Genomic DNA, 20,779 nt, shown 5'->3' on the forward strand with positions numbered 1-20,779 from the left:
TCTAATAGGACAAAAAAATTATATTGAAATGTGATATGAGAATCTGTTCCCAATCAAGTTTTGATTTGAATGCATTTACCTGCAACTTATGGTTTGTAATTAGACTAAGTACAATAGTACAATCATGATCAACTGATGAAAGAGTTAATTTGAAGAGTTACTATTAATTAATCGTTAGTCATGTAAAATATAGATTGAGTGGATTACACCCAAATAACATCTGAATTCCTTGGTCCAACGAGACACGGCTACGTTTTTTGGTTTTGTCAAAACACAGACTGGGTCTACGCAATATCAATGTGTGAAGTGTGAAATTTGAGGGAAGTTTCAGCAAAACGTGAAAGAACAAAATCAAAATGGTCGCAGAGAAGAGAGTATATCCCAGAAGACACTCCAATGACTTTGACCAGCAGCCATTTCTCTATTTAGACTTTTCTTTGTAAAGGAAGATCAATCATCAATGTGGACAGGATGCATGACCAAACATTACACAAAGGGTGAATCTAATAACAATTGAGTTCATGACAAGAAAAAGGGGGAAGAGGGTTCTTCTATTATCTCAGAAAGAAAAGTAGGGGCCAAATCAGGCAAAAGCCCAACCCAAGGGACAGGATCTCTCCTTAAAAATGGTGGAACCTTATGGCTCTCACCCACAATTCTCATGACCAGCTCACTTCAGCCATTCTAGTCGTTAGGTCGTCTTAGATTGACAACCTTCCAAACATGCCAGGAATTATCAGTGATAGTACCTGCTGGAACAATGGACGCCTCCTCCCCCTCAACATTGACAACTCTGCCACATTGGAACATAATATAAGAGTGCAGTTTCATTAATTAAATTCCATGTTCCTTCAAATGCCTCATTTAACTGAAAAGATACAGTTGAGTTCACCGTTATAATCATGAACGGTAAACAGGATTCATAATCCCCAGTTGCTTGTTTTCTTTGAATAAGTAAAACCTCCAACATTTTCATCACAAAATTACATACAGAATCAAAATCCACACCTCAGCAAATAAGGAAAGTGAAAAACACAAAAAAAGTTTAAACTACCTGAATAATAAGCCTTATTTCAAAAGATGTTGTCACGTACAGATTTGTTTCGTTGTACATAACCAATGCATTTAGCAATGTTTTCAACATAAATGCCAAAGTCTGCACCAATTTTATGCTGGAAATACTCTAATTCAAGAAACCAGGAACAAGAGAACCAACAATAAATTTGTCATCTATATCAAGCTTAAAAGTTTTTATAACCTATGGATTTGACTTCATCTCCATCGATCTGCCAAAATAATAACTTGCAACCACCACAACAAATTTCCCAGTCATCTAGTCATAGAGGCCTTCTTCGTGCCATATGTCAACTAAAAAATCCACCATCTCCTGCATATTAACCAAATAGAATTCCACACAGCCACTAGTTGCAACAATAAGAAAACAAAAAAGAAGTTCATTCAAGACAACTTACAGCTAATGGTATTCGCTGATGGAAAGGTTCATTAGAAGAAAGCAGCTCTTCATAAGTTGTCGTCCAGCTGCATCAGAAGATTCCTTGGGTATTTTAGTTTTAGAAACCACATGGGACTAATAGGTTACACACCAATGACAAGAATGCATGCCAAAAAACTACCTGATGAGTTGATTATCACCTGAAGGATCATGAAGGGAGCAATTCATTTTTTTCCTTTTTCTTTTAGTTTCTTCTTTGCCTTGATAAGTATGATGCCAGCTATTCTGGCATCTCCTTTAATATTCTATTTCTTCTTATCCATGTAAACCATATGAAATGAAAACCTACATATATGTGCATATGCCCTCTCTCTATATGCATATGTGTGCATGTAGTTCCATCTAACAATGAGTCTAAATAAACGTAAACGAAATAAAATATATTGTATGTGTCTGTAAGTGAGAATTTGCCATAAAAGTTTAATAGCAATATAATCTTTCGTACTTGGCGTGTTAAATTAGCAATATAATCCTATAGCATATTTGAATATTTCATCTCTATAATTTAGGTGCACTAAATTGTTGATAAATAGACCATGACATGTTGGATAAACAAAAAGCTAAGACTCACACCAATTAAATAGTACAAAGATTCATAAAAAAAAAAAATTTACATTGACCAACATGCCAATAAAAATTTCAAAAATGTATCCAGAAGCATGTACCTCATAATTGGCTCCCTAGGTGCTTTTCGTGATTTCTTGGACTCATCTCCAACCCAATGGTTTCGTCTCTCGTGCCAAGAAATTTCAGCTGCATCAGAAGATCATCATCATTATTTCAAAGAGCAGTATTCTTCTTTAAAACAGTCTTCTCAGGCATTAACATGCAACGGAAGAATTTGTTACGATGAGTGAGGACTAATAGATGAGTGACACTGGCATGAAAGGAAAACTTGATGAGTTATATGAAATGTACAAGTTCGCTTAAGAGTATTTTTTTAGTCCCAAAGGAGACATACCATGGTTAACAAAGATATTGATATTTTTCTCGGCAGAATTGTCTTTGATGTCGTTATTTGAACCTCCCGAAGGATTATTTTCATCCGAATGAGGTTTGCTACCATTAATCTCCATTGTCTGCAGACAGAACAACCATCGCCTTGTGAAATACTCTGAAATAAAATCTATAGCACCAGTGAGTGTGGGGAACAATAACTACATTTCACATGATTATATCCAATTTCATAACAATGAACAAATCCAGAGGAAAAAGCATCAGACGCAACACACAGAGACAAATAGGAAAGCAAGCCCTTTTTAAACCCAGGAAACAACAATTGATGGTCTCAAGCCTAGCTGTTTGTTCTTCTGGTTAATAACTATCATATACGCTTCTGAATGCACTTCTTCCGAATTGAAACTACCCTCGTAAACAAACAAGGACGAGAATGTCCTACTCTTGTACTGTTTGTGGAACAAATTTCTTACAAATGTTGACTAAGAATGTAAAAAAAATTCTATCAAAGAACACAAGCTACTTTATAAGCAAGATGAAAGGAAATTAGACTCCTCCCTTCCCCTTGCTAGAGATTCATTATTACTAAAGAACTTCACATCAAATACCGATACCATCAATCATTTGAAATCACAACTCTAAAAGAAACAATGGAAACCTATAATTTTATGCTTGTATCTCACTAGTGCACCCCGAAAACTCTTCTTCTTCTACATTGTCCCCCTGTATCGGTTGTCAACAAAATAACTCAACCTCCACAGAAACTCATCACTAAATTTCAAAGCTCGATTGAGAAAATTATAATCTAAAAAAAAAATCAATCAAACAACGATCGGCAGTGCAGTCTTTCCCCTTGGAGATGATAACTGGTATTCACAAACACACTAAAACCTTCACATAAACAGTGCGAACACTTGCAATGCTCACAGAAACATCAATTAACATTCCATCATAAACGAAAACAAGCAAAAACTCATAATGAATTCGGACATCACAATAAAAACAAGATTCAAATAAACAACCGAAAGTCAATCCATAACGAGGCATCAAATTTCAAACACCTACAGAAACATTGACGGACTTTGAAAAGCAAAAAGGACAAAGACGAACACGAAACCCTACCTTCGTTTAACTCTGAAATGCGTCAGCTGCTAAGCAAGTCTTTCGCCAATCGGCACACTATGGACCTTGCGTAACAAATATCTTTTCTTCTCTCCGATTCTTCCCTTTTAAGTTTTGACTGTGAGACTCCGCGCGTGACCGAGCAAGCGTGCGCTGTGTGGTATATTCTTCTTCAATTACCCTTTTCTTGAACGGAAAAAAAAATAATAATAAATAAGTTGGCCCGCTAATCTTATTCGCATCTGTGTCTCCAATTTGGACACCTCATTGGGACTTTGAAGCCATTTTTGGGCCAAAATAGAGCCCATCATGAACAGTTGGTCCAGGCCCATTAACTGGACTAATTTCAAATCGATTAAGAAATCAAAGGCCAAAATGGAGCCCATCATAACCAGGTGGCCAGGCCCATTACATGGAAAACCAATTAATTTCCATTGTTCGGATAAAAAAGGTTGATAATAAACAAATTCTTTCTTAATTTACGTACAATTTGATTTATATTTTTCTTCTACTAGCCCATTACATGTCATCTTTAGTCGGTCTTTCTTTTTCGTCTTTCTCCCTTTTTTTTTTTTTTTAATTTGGTCGTGAATTTTGTACATTTCTATAATTTAGTACATGAAATGAAAGGCCTCTAATGAAACACATCACTTGATATTACGAATTCGAGGACACCATTCCAAGATAAAGCACTAATCATTTTATATAACATGCATGGTTGCTCAATGAGTTTTGTCTATATATATATATACATGATGACTAGTCTTGTCTCAGCCTCTTTGGATTCTCATTGGATTAAACAATAATAACAACACTCAAACAAAAGGCTAATAAAGCCAAATTAGCATTATTTTTCTTCTTCTCCATTCTCCTTCACAAAAACCATGTCATGCTTGGTTCCAAAATATTATAATGAGAATTAGAATCAATTAAAAATAATTTCAATGTCAATTTGAAACTAATAGTAGGATTCAATTATTATTTTCATTACACCAAACATTAGGGGTGGCAAAAAAAAATCGATTCCGGATCGATTTTAGATTGGACAATATTATGTATTTACGAAATATTTACATGTATGGACCCTAACCCAGATTGAATTTCGGATGTACTAATTGACCACACCCAGATTGGTTTAAATTTAGACAATTAAATCATATAATAACTTAATCCGGGTTAAGGTCCAGACAAGTAAAATGGACAATATTTATGTGTTTGGACCCGGACCCGGTTTTAAATCGGACAAAAAATTTATGTTTGGATCCAGATTTAAGAGATATAACTTATGTTCGAACTTGGTTTAATCCTGATCGGAACCAATTCGACTATTCGGACCAAACATAATTTTATCACCCCTACCAAACATCACAGTAATGGCTATTACATGTGAACCACCTCTTGCCAATTATAGATTCAAAGAGTTTGATAATAGGGCATGAATATAAGATTCCAAACTTCTTCTTCTTTTTTCCTTCAGAAGTTGGGATATATTAGCACAAACAAAATTCAATGTTTTCCGCATAAAAGCAATATTCTAAGAGAACAATCGAGATTTGTCGGCATTCTTCTCTCCCTCTCTCACCGACATAATTGTGCAACCCAATTTTTTTCATTTATATGTTATAGTATGACCTTCTGATTAAATTTTTGGGTCCAAAATTGAGGCATTTCGTCGTGTACATTTAATTTGAAGAGACATGAACTGATGAAAGCACGGAAACGTACAGGATATGTGTCCAGTTCACACGTTGGAGAGTAATTATAACATACTAGCAACCAGCTAGTGGTTGCATATACATGTCGGTGTAAGCTTAACTGGTTATCATTCGAGTATCTCTATTCAGTTGGTAGGATTCAAACCCTGTAAATAACATTTGTATGTAACTATGTGAATGTATGGGTTTGTTTGGGAATGTTGTGAGGTGTTGTGAGGTGTGGTGTGGTGTTGTGAGTTATAAAACTGTGGTGTTGTGAGGTGAGTTGGAACACAAAAAGCTGTTTGACGCATCACTTTTAAAACTGTGGTGCGGTGCGGTGAGGTATTGTAAGGTGCGTTTGACGTATCTAAATTACGATTATATTAGATGACTAATAATATTAATATAAAATCACTTAAGGTTTATATTGTACATTAATCTAAAATAAAATAATTGACCTAATTTTTATGAGCCAATGAACTATAATGAGATTACATTTTTAGATTCTTATGACCCACACCATAAATGAAATTGAATGGATCAAAATTCACCATGAAGAAAACTTGACTAATATGTCAGAATTTAAAGGACATTTCATCCTCTCAATTTTCTGGGAGCAACTAACATTAAATGTATGAGAGGAATTTAATTAACTAATTAATTATAGCTTGGTAAAAAAAAGTACACACAATTTGAGGCTAATTCAATATTGTTGTGTTGCTCTCAAGTCTTTTTTACACAGAAAATGGAATTCAGCTTTCAATGTTACAGGGGACCCTAAAATTATGACAACAACATTAACCAAAAGTTTCAAAGAATCACACATATATACATATACGTACATACTAACATATGTGTGTGTGTATATATAGATTGACAAAGATGGTCATTTAATAGGGTACCAAACTACCTCTATTTCATCACATCTTCTACTTCTTTCCAAACCATCAAGCTCAAGAAAACATGTTACTCTCATAAATAAAAAGGAAAGGACAGCTGAGCTCACTGCTTTGGTCAATATTTCTGTACACCTATGGACCCACCAAAAATAGAACCTTATTTTAACTATTTTGGTAGCCAATACTTTTGGCCATGACTCTATGAATGAATGAAACAAAACCCACCAATCTCTTTTATTTATATCAACTGTACTGCCATGCTTCTTTTCACATAGACCTCCTTCTCTGTTCATCTCTGTCTCTGCATTTATACACACACAATCAGTCTACTTTCTCTATACAGGTTTTTCCCCCTTCTCATTATTCATGGGTTTCTTTCTGCCATTTCTTCTAATTCTATTGTTTCAATCAAGCAATGGTGAGTGGCCTCCTTCACCTGGTTACTGGCCTAGTAGTAAGTTCAAGTCAATGAGCTTCTATGAAGGGTATAGAAATTTATGGGGTCCTTCACATCAAAATGTGGACCAAAATGCCTTAACAATCTGGCTTGATAGAACCTCAGGTCAGGCCTTTATTCATTCTTAATTAGTTCATCCCAAATGTGTTATCTTGATTGATTAAAACTCAAATTTTCTCCAATTCTGTCACTTTTGATTGATACCAGGAAGTGGGTTCAAGTCAGTGAAGCCATTTAGATCAGGATACTTTGGTGCCTCTATTAAGCTCCAGCCCGGTTACACTGCAGGAGTCATAACAGCCTTTTATGTGAGAACTTATATATGTATATATGTATATGTATGCGTGTGTGTACTATGAATCTCAATTCTGGGGTTGATTGGTTTTGTTGTGGCAGCTGTCAAACAGTGAAGCTCATCCAGGGTACCATGATGAAGTGGACATGGAGTTTCTTGGAACAACATTTGGGAAGCCTTACACATTACAGACCAATGTGTACATAAGAGGAAGTGGAGATGGCAAAATCATTGGCAGAGAAATGAAGGTCCATTTGTGGTTTGATCCAACCAATGATTTCCATCACTATGCCATCCTTTGGAGTCCCAGAGAGATCATGTGAGCTATTTACCATTAAAACATATTTTTGTTTCTTTAGTTGATAATTAAAGCATAATTAATTTGTTTGTACTGTTTCAGATTTCTTGTTGATGACGTGCCCATAAGAAGATACCCAAGAAAAAGTGATGAAACATTTCCATTAAGACCAATGTGGGTATATGGTTCAATATGGGATGCCTCATCCTGGGCAACAGAAGATGGAAAATACAAAGCTGATTACAAATACCAACCATTTGTTGCAAGATACACCAATTTCAAAGCTAGTGGTTGCTCAGTCTATGCGCCGGCCTGGTGCCGCCCTGTCTCTGCCTCTCCGTTCCGGTCAGGCGGCCTAAGCAGACAACAATACAGAGCAATGAGATGGGTACAAACCCACAATTTGGTCTATAACTATTGTAGAGACCCCAAGAGAGACCATGCCAAAACACCTGAATGTTGGGGCTAAAAAAAGTGAAACTTGAAGAGTGGGTAGTCTCTTTGAAGGAGTGTGTTGAGAGGACCCTACATGCCAACAATGTTTGTGCGAGTGTATTTTTAGTGAACAAAGAAGGAAAATTGGAAAGTGTGCATTTTTTCAGTTTTGGGTATGCATGGTTTGCCCATTTATTAGTCTTGTAAGAAAAGGAAGGGGAAAGGGGATGGTTATGGAACCAACATGCATGATGGAGTAATGGGGTTGATTGGTCTTGTGTGTGTTTCATTATCTTGTATAAATATAATGCAAAACAAAAAATGGGAAAAAAATAAATAAATACTAGACATGGATCATGGAAGTCATTCATGTGGTGTAAGTCCCAAGGATACATCAAAGCTTCTTGTTCTTGGATGGAAGAAGTTGACCTTTTCTTTTCCAAAATTAGAAGAATCAACCCTCAGTGCCTATCAAGGCATGAGAATGAGAGGAAAAAAACACACAAAACATCATACCAGTACAGGTTTTTAAAAATTATCTCTATCCATCTACATTGGATGTGATTAGAGATGCTTTTTGCCCCAATAAGGCAATAATGCCTCTCAATATGTAACACGACATGGAGGCCCCTTGGTGGAACTTTAAAATGGGACCCAAAACTTGGTAAAGCCAAAAACTGAAGAATCCAAAACCCAAAAAAAAGCAAGCCCAATTCAAAGTCCATGAAGCCCAACTTGGATGGACCCATATTGTACGAAGTCAGGCCCCAAAAACAAAGCCATTACGAAGTACGAACATGTACTCTTCGTATATAGCACAAAATATCTAACCGGTTCGACCCATTCTCCATCCAGTTGCGGAGGGGGACGGAGCACAGAGAACAGAAGAGAATCGATGGCTCGCAGCTTTTCGTACATAACGGGATCGCAGCTCCTGTCTCTCAAGCGTCGTCCCAATATTGCCATTATTGATGTCAGGTATGCTGTCGGTGCGCATCGATATCGACGCCGGAGATCTGTTTTATTTATTTGTTGCTGGTTAAGCTGGTAGGAGTAGTTATTGAAGTGTTGTTGAATGATATTTTAGGGATGATGAGAGGAGTTACGATGGTCATATAGCTGGATCCCTGCACTACGCGAGCGATACTTTCACTGATAAGATCTCGAGTCTAATTCAAGAGGTCAAAGGGAAAGACACCCTTGTGTTTCATTGCGCTCTAAGCCAGGTTTTGATTCTGCGCTTTCTTGAATAGTTGCTTTTACGTTTTAATTACCATTCTCTCTGTCGCGATTACTTTTCTACAAACTCGGGGACATTATTTTGGATGTTAAATTCAGTAGTCAATTATCGTGCTAGTCTTGATTTGTCAAAACTTGTGATTATTTGAGTTAGATGAATGATTAGACAAAGCCACTGTGGAAAAAGAAAATATTTTGTTCCTGCTCCATGGGATGTGGGTAGAGTTGACTAGTTTGCAGAAAATGGATTAAAACTTATCTTCCATTGAGAAATCTTTTTGTAATTATGAAGCCCAAAATCATTGATGGACATATAAATTTATTTTTCTTAACTAATACAGTAATACTCATGTGAGTCTAGTTTAAAATGTTAAATCCAGTAGATTTGCTCATAGAACTTTGCAAATAATATCATGTGCTTTGTTGGATCATAGACTTAGCGGAATATTTAAGTTAGCAATATTGTTGATTTGCTTGCTTTTCGCTTTACCTGATGGCACCTGCACTTAACTATCTAACCCATGATAAAAAGTTGTGGCACAAACACTCAGTCATTAGAAGTGATGGAATATCTGCAAGAAATTGGCAAATTGGGGAAACTATTACTTGCATATGTATCTTCCCCTTTGATGAAACTTAAACTTGAGCAACAAAGCACTTAGAAATTGCGTTGTTGGCTTAGTTAGATGAACTATATCTTTAGTGCTGTTGAGGGAACCAAAAGAACAAAAAGATGGCCCAATGTGTCTTCTTAAAATTATCAATTATGTCTCCAATCAGGTTTGAATCCCCTAAATTGCTTTGAGTGGTTTCCTATAAGGACAGTGACGGTTCTATTTCCTAGCAATATTTATCATCCCAAGTTTTCTTTGTTATATGTTGTAATGAAAGTGTCGTCACAAGGTTATTATGAAATTCTTTGGAAGCAGATTGGTTAAAGTTTCTGGGCAGTTGTTCCCATAAACTGTGAATTTTGTCTTTCTTAGTGAGTGATGGTATCTGTTTTTAGTGAGCAATGTACACTTCATTTATAGCAGTTGTAAGCCATAAAAGCTATTTTGGGAGTGGAGAGTTTCTCGTATGGATAATAAAAAAGTTGTTGGTGCAGCGGTGGTAATGCCATTTGCTAGTAGCAGTGAAGACCAGTGTATTTCTAGTATTCTAGTTTGATTACTGATTATTTGCCTTGGGATCTATAAGCACAAGGTTTCTTTCTCAAGGTGTCCTTGTTTGGAGAGCTACTCTTCTGCCTAATATAGTTATTTGGATGGAAGGATGCTAAACTCAGACCAAGAAGTCCAGTGACCTATTATTGTTCTTTTTAGTAGTTTTTGTCTACCTTCATATGCGGATCTCAGCCTATGCTGTCTGCCATCTCCATGCCATTCCGATTTGTTGTTCCTTGGCAAGACTAATTCAGTTACCAGGAGTATAAGGCATTCGGTTTCCTGAGAGAACCAAAATCCAACCCCTCAAAATCCTTAGCCCAAGGAATATAACTGCATCACTCAAGAATTTGATGCAAGAAAGGTAAGCCATGTTTGTGCTACTCAAAAGGTGTAATTGTGTGGCAATGTTTTGCTCTTTGTATAGAATACCTGAAGAACCTAGCTTAGACAATTTTACCTCAAGTACTGGTGATAATCCATGAACCATGATGAATGATTTGTTGAAAAGCAAATGATCTTGTTGCCTTGCCAGTTGCTACAGAAGGAATGCCTGTATGATATAATTGGGAGGATACCCCAGTGGTCATCGAGTTTTTCTCCCAAGTTTATCTTACCGTTTTTTCCTTCTTTTTTCGTTTATCTCATTATATTTTAGAATCCAAGACTTCCATGGCAGATGACTAGAATAGAGAATTCATGACAAATGTTTATTTATGCAGGTTCGTGGCCCAACTTGTGCACGGAGGTTAGCCAGTTATCTTGAAGAATTAAAGGATGATACTGGAGTGAGGAGCATTTTAGTTTTGGAACGTGGATTCAATGGCTGGGAGGCTTCTGGTAGACCAGTTTGTCGTTGCACAAATACCCCTTGTAAGGCTGAGATTGCTTAGTAGTTGATCAAAAGAAAAGTCACGGTGAAGACGACATTATAAGCTCTCCTTACAGAGTCTATGTTGTAATAACATTTATACATATTGTTTGCTTGTTTTCTAGTTATTCCATGCTCTTTAGCTACAAGGTCAATTGCAATTACCGCAACAAAAATACAGCTTAGTAAATATAAAAAAAGAGAGGATAAAAAAACTACGTTATTGTGAATCTGTGAAAAACGCCGTCTGTGGGAATCGAACCCACGACCACGTGGTTAAAAGCCACGCGCTCTACCAGCTGAGCTAAGACGGCTTCGTTGGTTGAGAGACTAAGTTAAATAATAATAATTATACGCTTTACATACCTTTGACACAACAGTTATCCGCCGATTTTCATTACGCAACCTCTATCGAATCGGGATCGGGACTGATTCTCTCAACCGGTGGTAGCTGCCACGAAGACGATCCGAAAATGGTAATTCCCAAAATTCTGTTACATGAACTCAGAGATCAGTTTAATTTCTTTGTGTGAACAGTGATCGAATCGACGAATTTGTTATTTTTCTTGTGTTAGGTTTGTTTGGCATGCTTGTTACCCCTCTTCCTCGTCCCGATCGTCAACCTTCTCCCTTTACTTTTTGATTATATTATGGTAAGATTATTTTCGATTCACGATTTAACGATTTATGTTGAGTGATTTCTTGGGTGTTATCAGTTTTCTGGACTATAGAATTTGAATATGGATTTTGTTCAAAATTATGAAAGGGAAAAGTCTATGCGATTTTCGGATGGGAGTACAGGAAGCCGGAGAGAGCTCCTCCGGCGTGTCCATATAAACCTGCGGCCAATAAGGACACCCCCGGCAAAGTGAGTATCTGCTTTCTACTTTATCGGTTTATTACTCCTCATTTTCTTGATGAGATCATTTGAATTTGTTAGTGGCTTTGCAATCTATCCTAGAATGATAAAATTGAATACATTGTTTGAAGCATATGCTTGTTTGAATAGTGAGATATCCTATCCTATCCTAGAATGAAGAGTTTTTGTAAAAAAATCACCTCTTGTCTAGAGAAGTTTTCTTGATTCAATTCGTTGGAGACTTGATTGCAACATAACTTTACTGGCAGAAGCTAGGTTTTGTCTAGTAAACGGTGGGTCAAAGGGAGTTGGATAAATAGTTAGATACTGGGATTCTGGGAAACTGGACACAATTTTACTTGCGAACATAGTTTTCAATAGATGCCAGGGCTGTATTTCTATTAAGAGTTTATTTGTTAAGGTTCTTCTGGTGAACTTTATAAGGTGGGGGATAAAATAAAGTTTTCAATTTGGAGAGAGCACAATAAAATAAGCCAATGGATTAAAACCTTATTCCAGGTCTAGCACAATCATATAGCGCAGAAGGTTTAAATATATAAACTTGTTGCTGTCGCCGTCCCTGTATGGGTCAGCTAATATAAGAACATTGAAAACAATTCATATCATCAGTTGGAGATATTGTATCCTCCTATAATTTTATCATTCATCACACATGGACCAAAATAAAATTTTGTATTCTCATACTGCTTATTGTTATGTCCTTCACCCGTTAACTGTGTTATTCGTTTTGATCCTGTGTTCAAACTTGGCATGCAAATCTGAACTCAGTTGTTTGTTCAGTTATCGTTTCATTTTGTCATTAGGTTAAGGAAGACATAGTTGTCTGCATTCACATGGAATGATGCTTCCGAAAATGTAAAACAACACCCCCCCCCCTCCCATTTCCTCTCTCCATGGGCACAGAAGTATGTTCGCTATTGGGGGAATTAAATTGGTTGGTCTATAGTTCATGAATGTTTGATAGAAAGATTATTTTCTGTGTAAAGTTTGCTATTACTGGGCATGTTGATGACTGGTGTGTTGTATGTGTTGGGGGTGGGGAGTGTGTTTTGTGTGCAAACTAGTGTTAATTGCTTTTGTGGTGTTCATGTTTTACGGATGCATTAAATACCTAATGATAGTGAACTCTCTCATCTTTTGCAGTTGGTGATGGAACCTTTACCCGGTGAAGCTTTGAGTTTTCCAAAACCAGTAGGAAGTATTGAAGTAATGGATGGCAATGGCAAGCAGGATTGAAGTCTCATGCGTTGAATCTCAAGGTCATAGATTTTATTTTACTAAAAGCTTCAGTGATCATGAGTTGGAATTGAAAACCCATTCCTCGAGAGTGTGCTTGCTTTAAAATTTCATATAAATCCTTTGAAACTCAATTTGTATTAATTATTTTTTATGAGCCAAAACAAAATTGGTGGGAAACTGTGAATATGAATTCTAAGTCTTCTAACAGTGGGCTTAGCTCTAATCCCCTGATGGGCCGGCCCAACATGTTAGCATAGAAGCAGGCCTCTTAATGATACTATACTCTCGGGAAACTGGAAAGTGGAAAGTACCACTGCAAAGTAAGCAGTAGCCGATGACTTTTGCAGGCTGGCAGGCATCTTTGTCCAATTATTGTAGGCTTTGAACAAGTGAATCTGCATCTAAGATTCTGTGGGGATCATGGGCCTGGGTTTGTCAAACCATTGGCTAAAGCATATGATTGGGCTGTCGGGCATTTGCGGTTTAATTTAATACGTATATTTTATTATTAATCTAAGATGAGTCGGTATAGCGTGGGAGTACTTTGAAAGTCTCACTTTTTATGGTTCATAAAACTCACACACATAATACTACTCAAATATATATGATCTTCGCAGGATTCGAACCGTGGACTGAAATGCACGAATGATATGTCATGGGTCATGTGCTGGCGGTTTACTTTGCAGCTAAGCGAAGCTAAGGTGTAATTTCTTATTATTATTGTTTTTATACTTCAAATTGGTCTTCAGGTCGCTCTCTCCCTCCCAAAAAAGTCAAATTGAATATCTACAATCACTTGTGCTTAATCTTATTTAAATATTAGTTTTTGTGAAATTTGCAAGTGTTTTTCATTTTTTTTAGTATAATAGAAATTGGAGGAGTGAAAGGGGTGGGTCCAATGAATCAGACATAATGTTGTTTAATTTAATCACCCACTTGTTAATTTTGTCAGGTCACAGGACCACGCGTGACTCCCCACACAAGAAAACCGGCCATTGATGTAGCAATAATATATTTTTATTTAATTCATAATGTTTAAAATTATCTTTTACAAATTTTAGGGGGCAAACACTTAGATTTAAATACTTTGTAGGGCAAAAAACTAATAAAATGTAATATTGAGAGCTAAAAAAAAAAAATGTAATCATGGCGTCATTAGTATTATGTCACATATATAATCACAACCATTTATTTATACATACACTCATTTTTCTGAGTGGTTGATGAGAATGACCCACCCACGCACCCACCCTAGACTGTCTTCTTGTTGTTGGGTGTATCACGTCGGATTAACCGTTAAGACAACTAGTAGTGGTTTCAACTTTGGTTAACGTCATTATCACCCTAATTATATAATTACTGCACTGACCAGTGACCAGCTCCACCCTACATACAGTAAGAGAATGATGTTAGGCTTAATTTGGATCGTTGGCTTTGAACCCACACACAAATTACTTGCACGGGACTTTCAAAGCATCAAATAAGTTGATTCAGTTTCACCGTAGGGGGGGAAGGTTGGGCGACTGGTGGATTCTGCAACTACATTTAAGATGAGCGGATCCAGCTGTAGCCACAATAAATTATTCTTTTTTAAATCATGATTGGATTTATGAATCTAACTAGTAACCATATATCTATATTTATTAGCAATAAATAACAATGTACTATATTTTTTTAAATAAAGATTAAATTGAATATAAAAAAGACAATTTTTAGCCATTAAATATAAACTCAAAATATTCTACGTTTCTCTTATAAAAATTTAATATATCGTTAGAAAACTAGAAGAAAAACACAGTCATAATTTTTTAAAAAATAAAATTAGAGCGACTGAACAGCCGGGCATTCGAAGATTTAATGCTATTAGTGTGAAAGTGGACAAAGGAAAGAAACTAAAAAAAAAAAATTAGAACGTTTTTTTAAGGACAATGTTAGAGACTCTCGAAATTTGATTCCCAAAAGTTCCTCAAATTTATGTGATAATTAAAATAATCATTGATGAAACATACATATATAGGATACACTTCTCATCCAACACTACACACAATAAATAAAATATCTTTTGGGATATTTTTTTCGGTTCTCATGCATTATTATTTTTTTAAATATAAAAGGTAAATAGTGATTTGACAAATGAGGTTTTTCTTGTTTCTTGAGTCCTCCGTTAACATAAGCACGTGAGATGTACCATCCACAAAATAAGACACACGTGCTGGCGGCTCACACTTCACGGCTGGTCTGTGACGGTGCAGGAAGAGTCAAAAGCGGGTCATCTCACTTTCACAATTTCTCACGATATAAGATTGTTGATTTGAGTTCCAACTTCTCCGTAAATGAGAGCTCAATTAATGTTACATTGTTTACAGTCGTACAGAGATCCAATAAATAATATGTGCCACGTTGACCATTTTAAGCATTTCCAGCATTGTCTATACCATACTTTTCCGGTTATCCCTATCTCAATCTATAGAATATCCAACAGGTTCCTATATTCATTCCCCTATTAAAAAAAAAAAAAAAACAACAGAATGAGATGGATCTGCCCGACCCACCCGACCCTAATGTGTTTAGCTGTCCATGTATTTGTCATTATCTCGTACGCGAGATATCCTAGCAGACTATTGCAGAAATTAAGGGAAAAAAAACAACGAATAGACAAAGCAACAAAAAAAGTGAAGCAGAAGGTTTTTACACACACTCTGTTCTGCCCCCAACTCTGCTATTTCTCTCTCGCTCTTTCTGTACACCAACGCACCAAGCATTTCAATCTCAGAGAAGCTAAATTATAATTTACATCGTACATATCTGTCGAGAGACAGTCTCATTTTCTTGCTTCAATTGAAAAAAAAAATCAGCATAAACAATTGCAGAAACAGGAAGCCGACATGGGTATTCTGTATGACGACGTAGTGATCGTCAGCCCACCACAGAAAGAAGGAGACCCGACTGTGATTACTGTCAATTGCCCTGACAAAACTGGGCTAGGTTGTGATTTGTGCCGCATCATACTCGTTTTTGGTCTTAGCATCGTCAGAGGAGGTAAGCTGCGATGAAATTATAAATTTTACCTGCTTAATTTCATGGAGTAGTGGTCAGTCTGCAAAATTGGATTTTGAAGTTCAGTTTTCTTCTTTTTTTTTTGGGGGCGGGGGATGGGATTTTGTGCTTTACCGGGTGAGCTTCTCTGGGAACTTTTGCCAAACAACATGCGGGTAGAGGTGATTTTTCGTGGAATTCCTCAAAAAAATCGATGGGGTCGAAGTTTTACAGCATATTTTTTAAAACCTGCTATGGAAATCATAATATGTTCTTTAATTAATTTTGTGACATCTTAATACTGACATATATTGACTTTGCTGAAGATGTATCTACGGATGGGAAATGGTGCTACATAAAGTTCTGGGTTGTGGGAAAACCTACAACTAGATGGTCTCTGTTGAAGAAGAGATTGTCTGGGGCATGCCCGTCTTGCTCCTCCACGTCTGGGATTTTCTATTACCGCGCTGAATTGCAGCCACCAAAGCCTCCTGATGTCTTCCTCTTGACTTTGTGTTGTTACGATCGAAGAGGCCTGTTACACGGTAATTTTTAATTTAATTGTGTTTGTGGTGTAGGTTTCAATGTTCGCTTGTTTTACATGAATAAATTTGGTTCAAGTTGTATGGAATTGAAGTTCTTGATGGTTCATTGATTGCTTTTGGGGTGTGTTTTTGTTTTATGCTCTTTTATCTTTTTATCTGCTCACTTTGAGCACTGAGACTGTGAGACGTGGAAAGTGATATGGAAGGTGCTTTTGGAATCTAATGACTACAGCCACTTGAATCTTTACCTTTTGTTAGATTCCAATTTTATCATCTAGAGAATCAGCAATTCTCTCTCACTTGCTTTTCCACTTACTCTGGCTATAAAGTTATTGATGTTTTCCTTTATCCTTTCTATTTGTTCTTGTAGGGAATATAGATACTGGGAAAACTCCAGGACCATATCCATTGCTCCCTTATGAGTAATTCTTCTTTTGGACTTTTTTTGCAGATGTCACTGTGGCTCTATGCGAGCTTGAGCTTACGATTGGGAAAGTGAAGGTTTCCACTACACCAGATGGAAGAGTGATGGACTTATTCTTTGTGACAGACAACAGGTGATGCATTTGTCATTTGATGTCTTTCTATCTTGATATTGGACTTCCTCATTAAGCTTTTACTACTGCGGTGGTGTCAAAGTTGTTTTTCATATAAAGGCTCAGATGATGATATGAACTGGTATTTGTTTGATTGCTTCGATTGATTTGTATTTATATAGATTTCAAGAACATCTAAACCCAAGTCTGGCATGCATACATAAAATTTACATTTTTTTTCTTTATTATCTTACTTTTTTAGTATAGAATAGTACAGAATGACCAATGCATGCTGTTTCACATATGCTGCATTGCATTTTTGGAGCGTACGGAATAGATGATGATGGACATTTGGCGTATTGCTTGTCCATATGTCCTTTTCCTTTCACCTAGATGATGATCGACATTCGGCCTGTAGTAGAGGGTTCATATGTAAATTTTATAGAAAGAGTATCTCCTTCCATAGTCAACATTTTGTGTTGTATTATGGGTCAGAGTATAATTGTTACATTTGGGAAATTAATGCAGTGACGTGAAGTTAGGATTCTTTTTGGTTCTGTTTCCATTCTATAATCATAATACTAATCAATGGAGCTTCACATTTTTTGCTAATTGCTATTTTCTTAGTGTGTTTTAACAGGGAACTTCCAGATAAGGAGAAGAGAAGGAAAGATACTTGTGACCACTTAAAAGCAGTCATGAAAGATGCGATGATAAGCTGTGAGATAGAAGAGGTTGGTCCTGAAATTACAGCATGTTCACAGGCATCTTCATTTCTTCCCTCTGCAATTACAGAAGATGTCTTCAACTTCAGAATGCCTGATGAAGTCCCTAGCAGATTGCTTACATCTGATAATGTTTCAATCACAATGGACAACTCATTGAGTCCAGGTCACATGCTTGTCCAAATAATTTGCCAAGATCACAAAGGTCTTCTTTATGACATAATGAGAACTGTAAAGGATTTCAACATTCAGGTACTTAAGTTAATGCAAATTTTCTTTTATATTTTAGAAACTCATGAAACTAATATGCAGCTGCATTATGTAATCATCTACTCAGTGCATCACTAGTTGATGCTCATTCCTTTTTGTGTTTCATTGCCCGCATTATTCTCTATGATTCATTTGCACATACACACGCACACAAACATAAGCGTACGTACGTGCATAAGTCTTGAGTAGTCTGTGTCTCTTGGTTTGTTAACTTCTCAGTTACACAGTAAGATTTGTTCTTCTTTCAATTTCTTCCCCTTTTTTTTCCGGCGGGGTTTATAATTTTGTAAAAGTCCATGAATCCCTGGGAATGTGAATAACTAAGATGCCTGTGGGTTTCCTTTATTTATTTGGCCTGGGACCAAGTGCTAACATCAAAATCTTGTTATGATAACCAGATTTCTTATGGACGCTTCTCTATAAAACAAAGAAGCAGCTGTGAGATTGACTTGTTCCTCATGCACGCGGATGGAAAGAAGATTGTTGACCCTAGTAAGCAGAAGGCACTATCCTCTCGTTTGGAGATGGAACTAATCCGTCCTCTCAGAGTGGCTGTCGTGAGCCGTGGTCCCGATGTGGAGTTGCTGGTTGCAAACCCAGTGGAGTTGTCTGGCAAGGGCCGACCTCTTGTTTTCCATGACATCACTCTTGCTCTTAAGATGCTTGACGTCTGCATTTTCTCGGTATTTTCTTCTCTGCTTATTGAATTAGCTAAGTTAAGGGGTTTTTCTTTGTATGTTGTAAACTGTAAGCACTAAGGCTGGGCAATGCAATCTTGGCTAAGATTGTATATTGGAATTGGTTTCTATCATCCTCCTCTGCCGGTCTTGGTTTAATTATTAAATGCTGGTTGCATCTTTAATGATCTCTCTTGAAAATAAAAATAGCGTCATTCTTGTTTCTCATGTGCATATTTTAAATGGCAAAATTTGATGTGAGCTGATTGTTTTTCCAGGCTGAGATCGGGAGATGCATTATTGGAGATTGGGAAATGGAAGTTTACAGGATCCTAATTGATGAAGGGGAAGGCTTGCCTGTTCCCAGAAGCAAAATTGAGGAAGGAGTTTGGAAAATGCTAATGGGTTGGGAGTGGTAAAACTTTGCTGATTTACAACTTGTCTTCGTAATGTGCTCCTCTACATTACAGTGATGCTCTACCTGCATTATCTTTATTAGATGTAAATATGGGGTCATCTGTCCTTGGAAACGCTGAGTTGTTCTTGGTCAAAGTTTATGCATGAAACTCTTGTGCAAATATCAGCGGATCACATCAGGGACTCCTAGGTAGAAATATCTAGCACACAGTGTTGTAGTTCAAAATTGTCATTTTCCACGTGGTGTGTTTCTTGAAGTCTCTTTCAAAACAAGAGAATATATTTGTTTTCTTCCTTGTGATTGAACCATGCAGGACCCATTTTTGGGGTATTAAATCTTTCATCTTGTCTTGTTGATTTGAGTGATTGAACCTCCTGTGTGTTTGTGCTGAATATCTAGGATTAACAGAGCTTTCATGTCTTTTTTTTTTCTTCCCTGTTTCATGGCATCTAGCGAAACTAGTGCAGTGAAATGGGGCTATGTGACAATTGACAAACAAGATGAAAAAGAACTTCACTATGTATGTGTGGCAAGTTGATGAAATCCTAATATGAAAGTTATCTAATATGTAACAGCCCGTTCATCCGCAGTATCAGCCACATTAGTTTGAGTCCACAAAACCTTGGGGCCATAGCTCCGATACCAATTGTAAAACTCACCCTTCCTGTACTAGTAACACTTTGTCCGTTTTGGACCAGTCTATACTGACCCGCATATGATACACAAGTCCCTAAAAGTAATACTCGTATTAAGAATATGAGTGGCACTTTGCAGAACCAGAGACAAAAGATTGGAGAATGCCTCCTCTCCATTGTGCAGCTATCAGAGTTCATATTGATGCTCTGAGATTGCTGCTTGATGCTGATTCAGAGTCAGCGCTACTAACTACAATTCTACAGACTACAGGGCACACTTCTTTACCTTGCTGTGAAGAAGAACCAGTTTGAAGAGCCCTGTGCGTCAGATTTGCCAAACATCGCTGATTGCCAAAGGAAAACTGTAGTCTGTACTGCATCTGGCTACTGCTGGGAGACGAGTTCAGGCAAACCATTCTTAATTTCATTAGCTCATGGTCACACACACATCTGCACACTTAGAAGTAGGAGGAACTCTAAGGCTAGTTTTCTCAACAAATTATATTGTGAGTAGCATTCTAAACAACAGACAGTCTGGATTGGAAATGTGTTAGAGAGGAGATACTGTGGTTTCTTACATTGGATTGTGAAGTTGTAATGTAATATTTTAGACCATTTCAAACGAGAGAAGTAATTACATTGCTAATAGACATAAGGAACATTGTTTGAAAACTTCCTATTACTTTGTTCTTGTCGCATGGATGCCAATAACCCTCTTTTTTTTGGTGATTGGTATCATTAGTTCCTACCAGAACAAGCTAAAATGGGCACTTCTGTGGTATATATAACATGACATTCACTACTACTCAAACATACTTTACATTTTGCCACTTCTGAAATTGGCAAGTGAACAATTCAACAAACAAAAA

The 20,779-nt window shown here is 36.9% G+C and overlaps 5 protein-coding genes and 1 non-coding gene across 9 annotated transcripts; 4 read left to right on the forward strand and 2 right to left on the reverse strand.

The window, feature by feature from the left end:
• Window positions 1-354: 354 nt before the first annotated feature.
• LOC119988711 lies at window positions 355-3,750 on the reverse strand. 4 transcript variants are annotated; one of them, XR_005465661.1, is made up of 6 exons: window positions 3,593-3,750; window positions 2,475-2,639; window positions 2,179-2,266; window positions 1,473-1,539; window positions 1,259-1,387; window positions 355-793 (listed from the first exon to the last, which is right to left on the reverse strand). XR_005465661.1 is itself a non-coding variant. In XM_038833877.1 (5 exons), the coding sequence occupies exons 2-5, from the start codon at window positions 2,587-2,589 to the stop codon at window positions 1,334-1,336; spliced, it is 324 nt and encodes a 107-aa protein (XP_038689805.1). In that variant the 5' UTR covers window positions 2,590-2,592; window positions 3,593-3,750; the 3' UTR covers window positions 1,045-1,333. The 4 variants fall into 4 exon arrangements, 3 of the variants coding, with proteins under 3 accessions (XP_038689805.1, XP_038689798.1, XP_038689790.1); XM_038833877.1 differs by lacking the exon at window positions 355-793 and having other exon boundaries at window positions 1,045-1,387; window positions 2,475-2,592; XM_038833870.1 differs by lacking the exon at window positions 355-793 and having other exon boundaries at window positions 1,045-1,387; window positions 2,475-2,627.
• Window positions 3,751-6,554: 2,804 nt separating this feature from the next.
• Window positions 6,555-7,817, forward strand: LOC119995497 (probable xyloglucan endotransglucosylase/hydrolase protein 32). Its single transcript, XM_038842018.1, has 4 exons — window positions 6,555-6,750; window positions 6,853-6,953; window positions 7,042-7,259; window positions 7,341-7,817. Exons 1-4 carry the CDS (start codon window positions 6,555-6,557, stop codon window positions 7,705-7,707), a joined length of 882 nt encoding a protein of 293 aa, XP_038697946.1. The 3' UTR covers window positions 7,708-7,817.
• Window positions 7,818-8,493: 676 nt separating this feature from the next.
• Window positions 8,494-11,098, forward strand: LOC119989261 (dual specificity phosphatase Cdc25). Its single transcript, XM_038834682.1, has 3 exons — window positions 8,494-8,651; window positions 8,761-8,899; window positions 10,801-11,098. Exons 1-3 carry the CDS (start codon window positions 8,569-8,571, stop codon window positions 10,969-10,971), a joined length of 393 nt encoding a protein of 130 aa, XP_038690610.1. The 5' UTR covers window positions 8,494-8,568; the 3' UTR covers window positions 10,972-11,098.
• A 92-nt stretch (window positions 11,099-11,190) lies between these two features.
• TRNAK-UUU lies at window positions 11,191-11,263 on the reverse strand. The gene has a single exon. It is a non-coding gene; the product is annotated as a tRNA-Lys (tRNA).
• A 56-nt stretch (window positions 11,264-11,319) lies between these two features.
• LOC119995206 lies at window positions 11,320-13,293 on the forward strand. Its single transcript, XM_038841633.1, has 4 exons — window positions 11,320-11,425; window positions 11,525-11,602; window positions 11,716-11,817; window positions 12,973-13,293. The coding sequence occupies exons 1-4, from the start codon at window positions 11,423-11,425 to the stop codon at window positions 13,063-13,065; spliced, it is 276 nt and encodes a 91-aa protein (XP_038697561.1). The 5' UTR covers window positions 11,320-11,422; the 3' UTR covers window positions 13,066-13,293.
• Window positions 13,294-15,732: 2,439 nt separating this feature from the next.
• Window positions 15,733-19,636, forward strand: LOC119986574 (ACT domain-containing protein ACR10-like). The gene is made up of 6 exons (XM_038831197.1): window positions 15,733-16,107; window positions 16,431-16,649; window positions 17,101-17,206; window positions 17,826-18,162; window positions 18,579-18,863; window positions 19,136-19,636. Exons 1-6 carry the CDS (start codon window positions 15,954-15,956, stop codon window positions 19,274-19,276), a joined length of 1,242 nt encoding a protein of 413 aa, XP_038687125.1. The 5' UTR covers window positions 15,733-15,953; the 3' UTR covers window positions 19,277-19,636.
• Window positions 19,637-20,779: the final 1,143 nt, after the last annotated feature.

Source organism: Tripterygium wilfordii, chromosome 3, assembly GCF_013401445.1.
Source record: "Tripterygium wilfordii isolate XIE 37 chromosome 3, ASM1340144v1, whole genome shotgun sequence".
NCBI classification, from domain to species: domain Eukaryota; kingdom Viridiplantae; phylum Streptophyta; class Magnoliopsida; order Celastrales; family Celastraceae; genus Tripterygium; species Tripterygium wilfordii.

Coding starts and splice junctions, on each gene's coding strand:
- LOC119986574 (XM_038831197.1), top strand. CDS start 15,954: ATGGGTATTCTGTATGACGACGTAGTGATCGTCAGCCCACCACAGAAA. Junction 17,207..17,825: donor TTCTTTGTGACAGACAACAG/GTGATGCATTTG, acceptor GTGTTTTAACAG/GGAACTTCCAGATAAGGAGA. Junction 18,864..19,135: donor TTGACGTCTGCATTTTCTCG/GTATTTTCTTCT, acceptor TTGTTTTTCCAG/GCTGAGATCGGGAGATGCAT.
- LOC119988711 (XM_038833877.1), bottom strand. CDS start 2,589: ATGGAGATTAATGGTAGCAAACCTCATTCGGATGAAAATAATCCTTCG. Junction 1,540..2,178: donor CCTAGGGAGCCAATTATGAG/GTACATGCTTCT, acceptor CTTCTGATGCAG/CTGGACGACAACTTATGAAG. Junction 1,388..1,472: donor ATCAGCGAATACCATTAGCT/GTAAGTTGTCTT, acceptor GTTAATATGCAG/GAGATGGTGGATTTTTTAGT.
- LOC119995206 (XM_038841633.1), top strand. Junction 11,603..11,715: donor TACTTTTTGATTATATTATG/GTAAGATTATTT, acceptor AAATTATGAAAG/GGAAAAGTCTATGCGATTTT. Junction 11,818..12,972: donor ATAAGGACACCCCCGGCAAA/GTGAGTATCTGC, acceptor CATCTTTTGCAG/TTGGTGATGGAACCTTTACC.
- LOC119995497 (XM_038842018.1), top strand. CDS start 6,555: ATGGGTTTCTTTCTGCCATTTCTTCTAATTCTATTGTTTCAATCAAGC. Junction 6,954..7,041: donor GAGTCATAACAGCCTTTTAT/GTGAGAACTTAT, acceptor TTGTTGTGGCAG/CTGTCAAACAGTGAAGCTCA. Junction 7,260..7,340: donor TGGAGTCCCAGAGAGATCAT/GTGAGCTATTTA, acceptor GTACTGTTTCAG/ATTTCTTGTTGATGACGTGC.
- LOC119989261 (XM_038834682.1), top strand. CDS start 8,569: ATGGCTCGCAGCTTTTCGTACATAACGGGATCGCAGCTCCTGTCTCTC. Junction 8,652..8,760: donor ATTGCCATTATTGATGTCAG/GTATGCTGTCGG, acceptor ATGATATTTTAG/GGATGATGAGAGGAGTTACG. Junction 8,900..10,800: donor TTCATTGCGCTCTAAGCCAG/GTTTTGATTCTG, acceptor TTATTTATGCAG/GTTCGTGGCCCAACTTGTGC.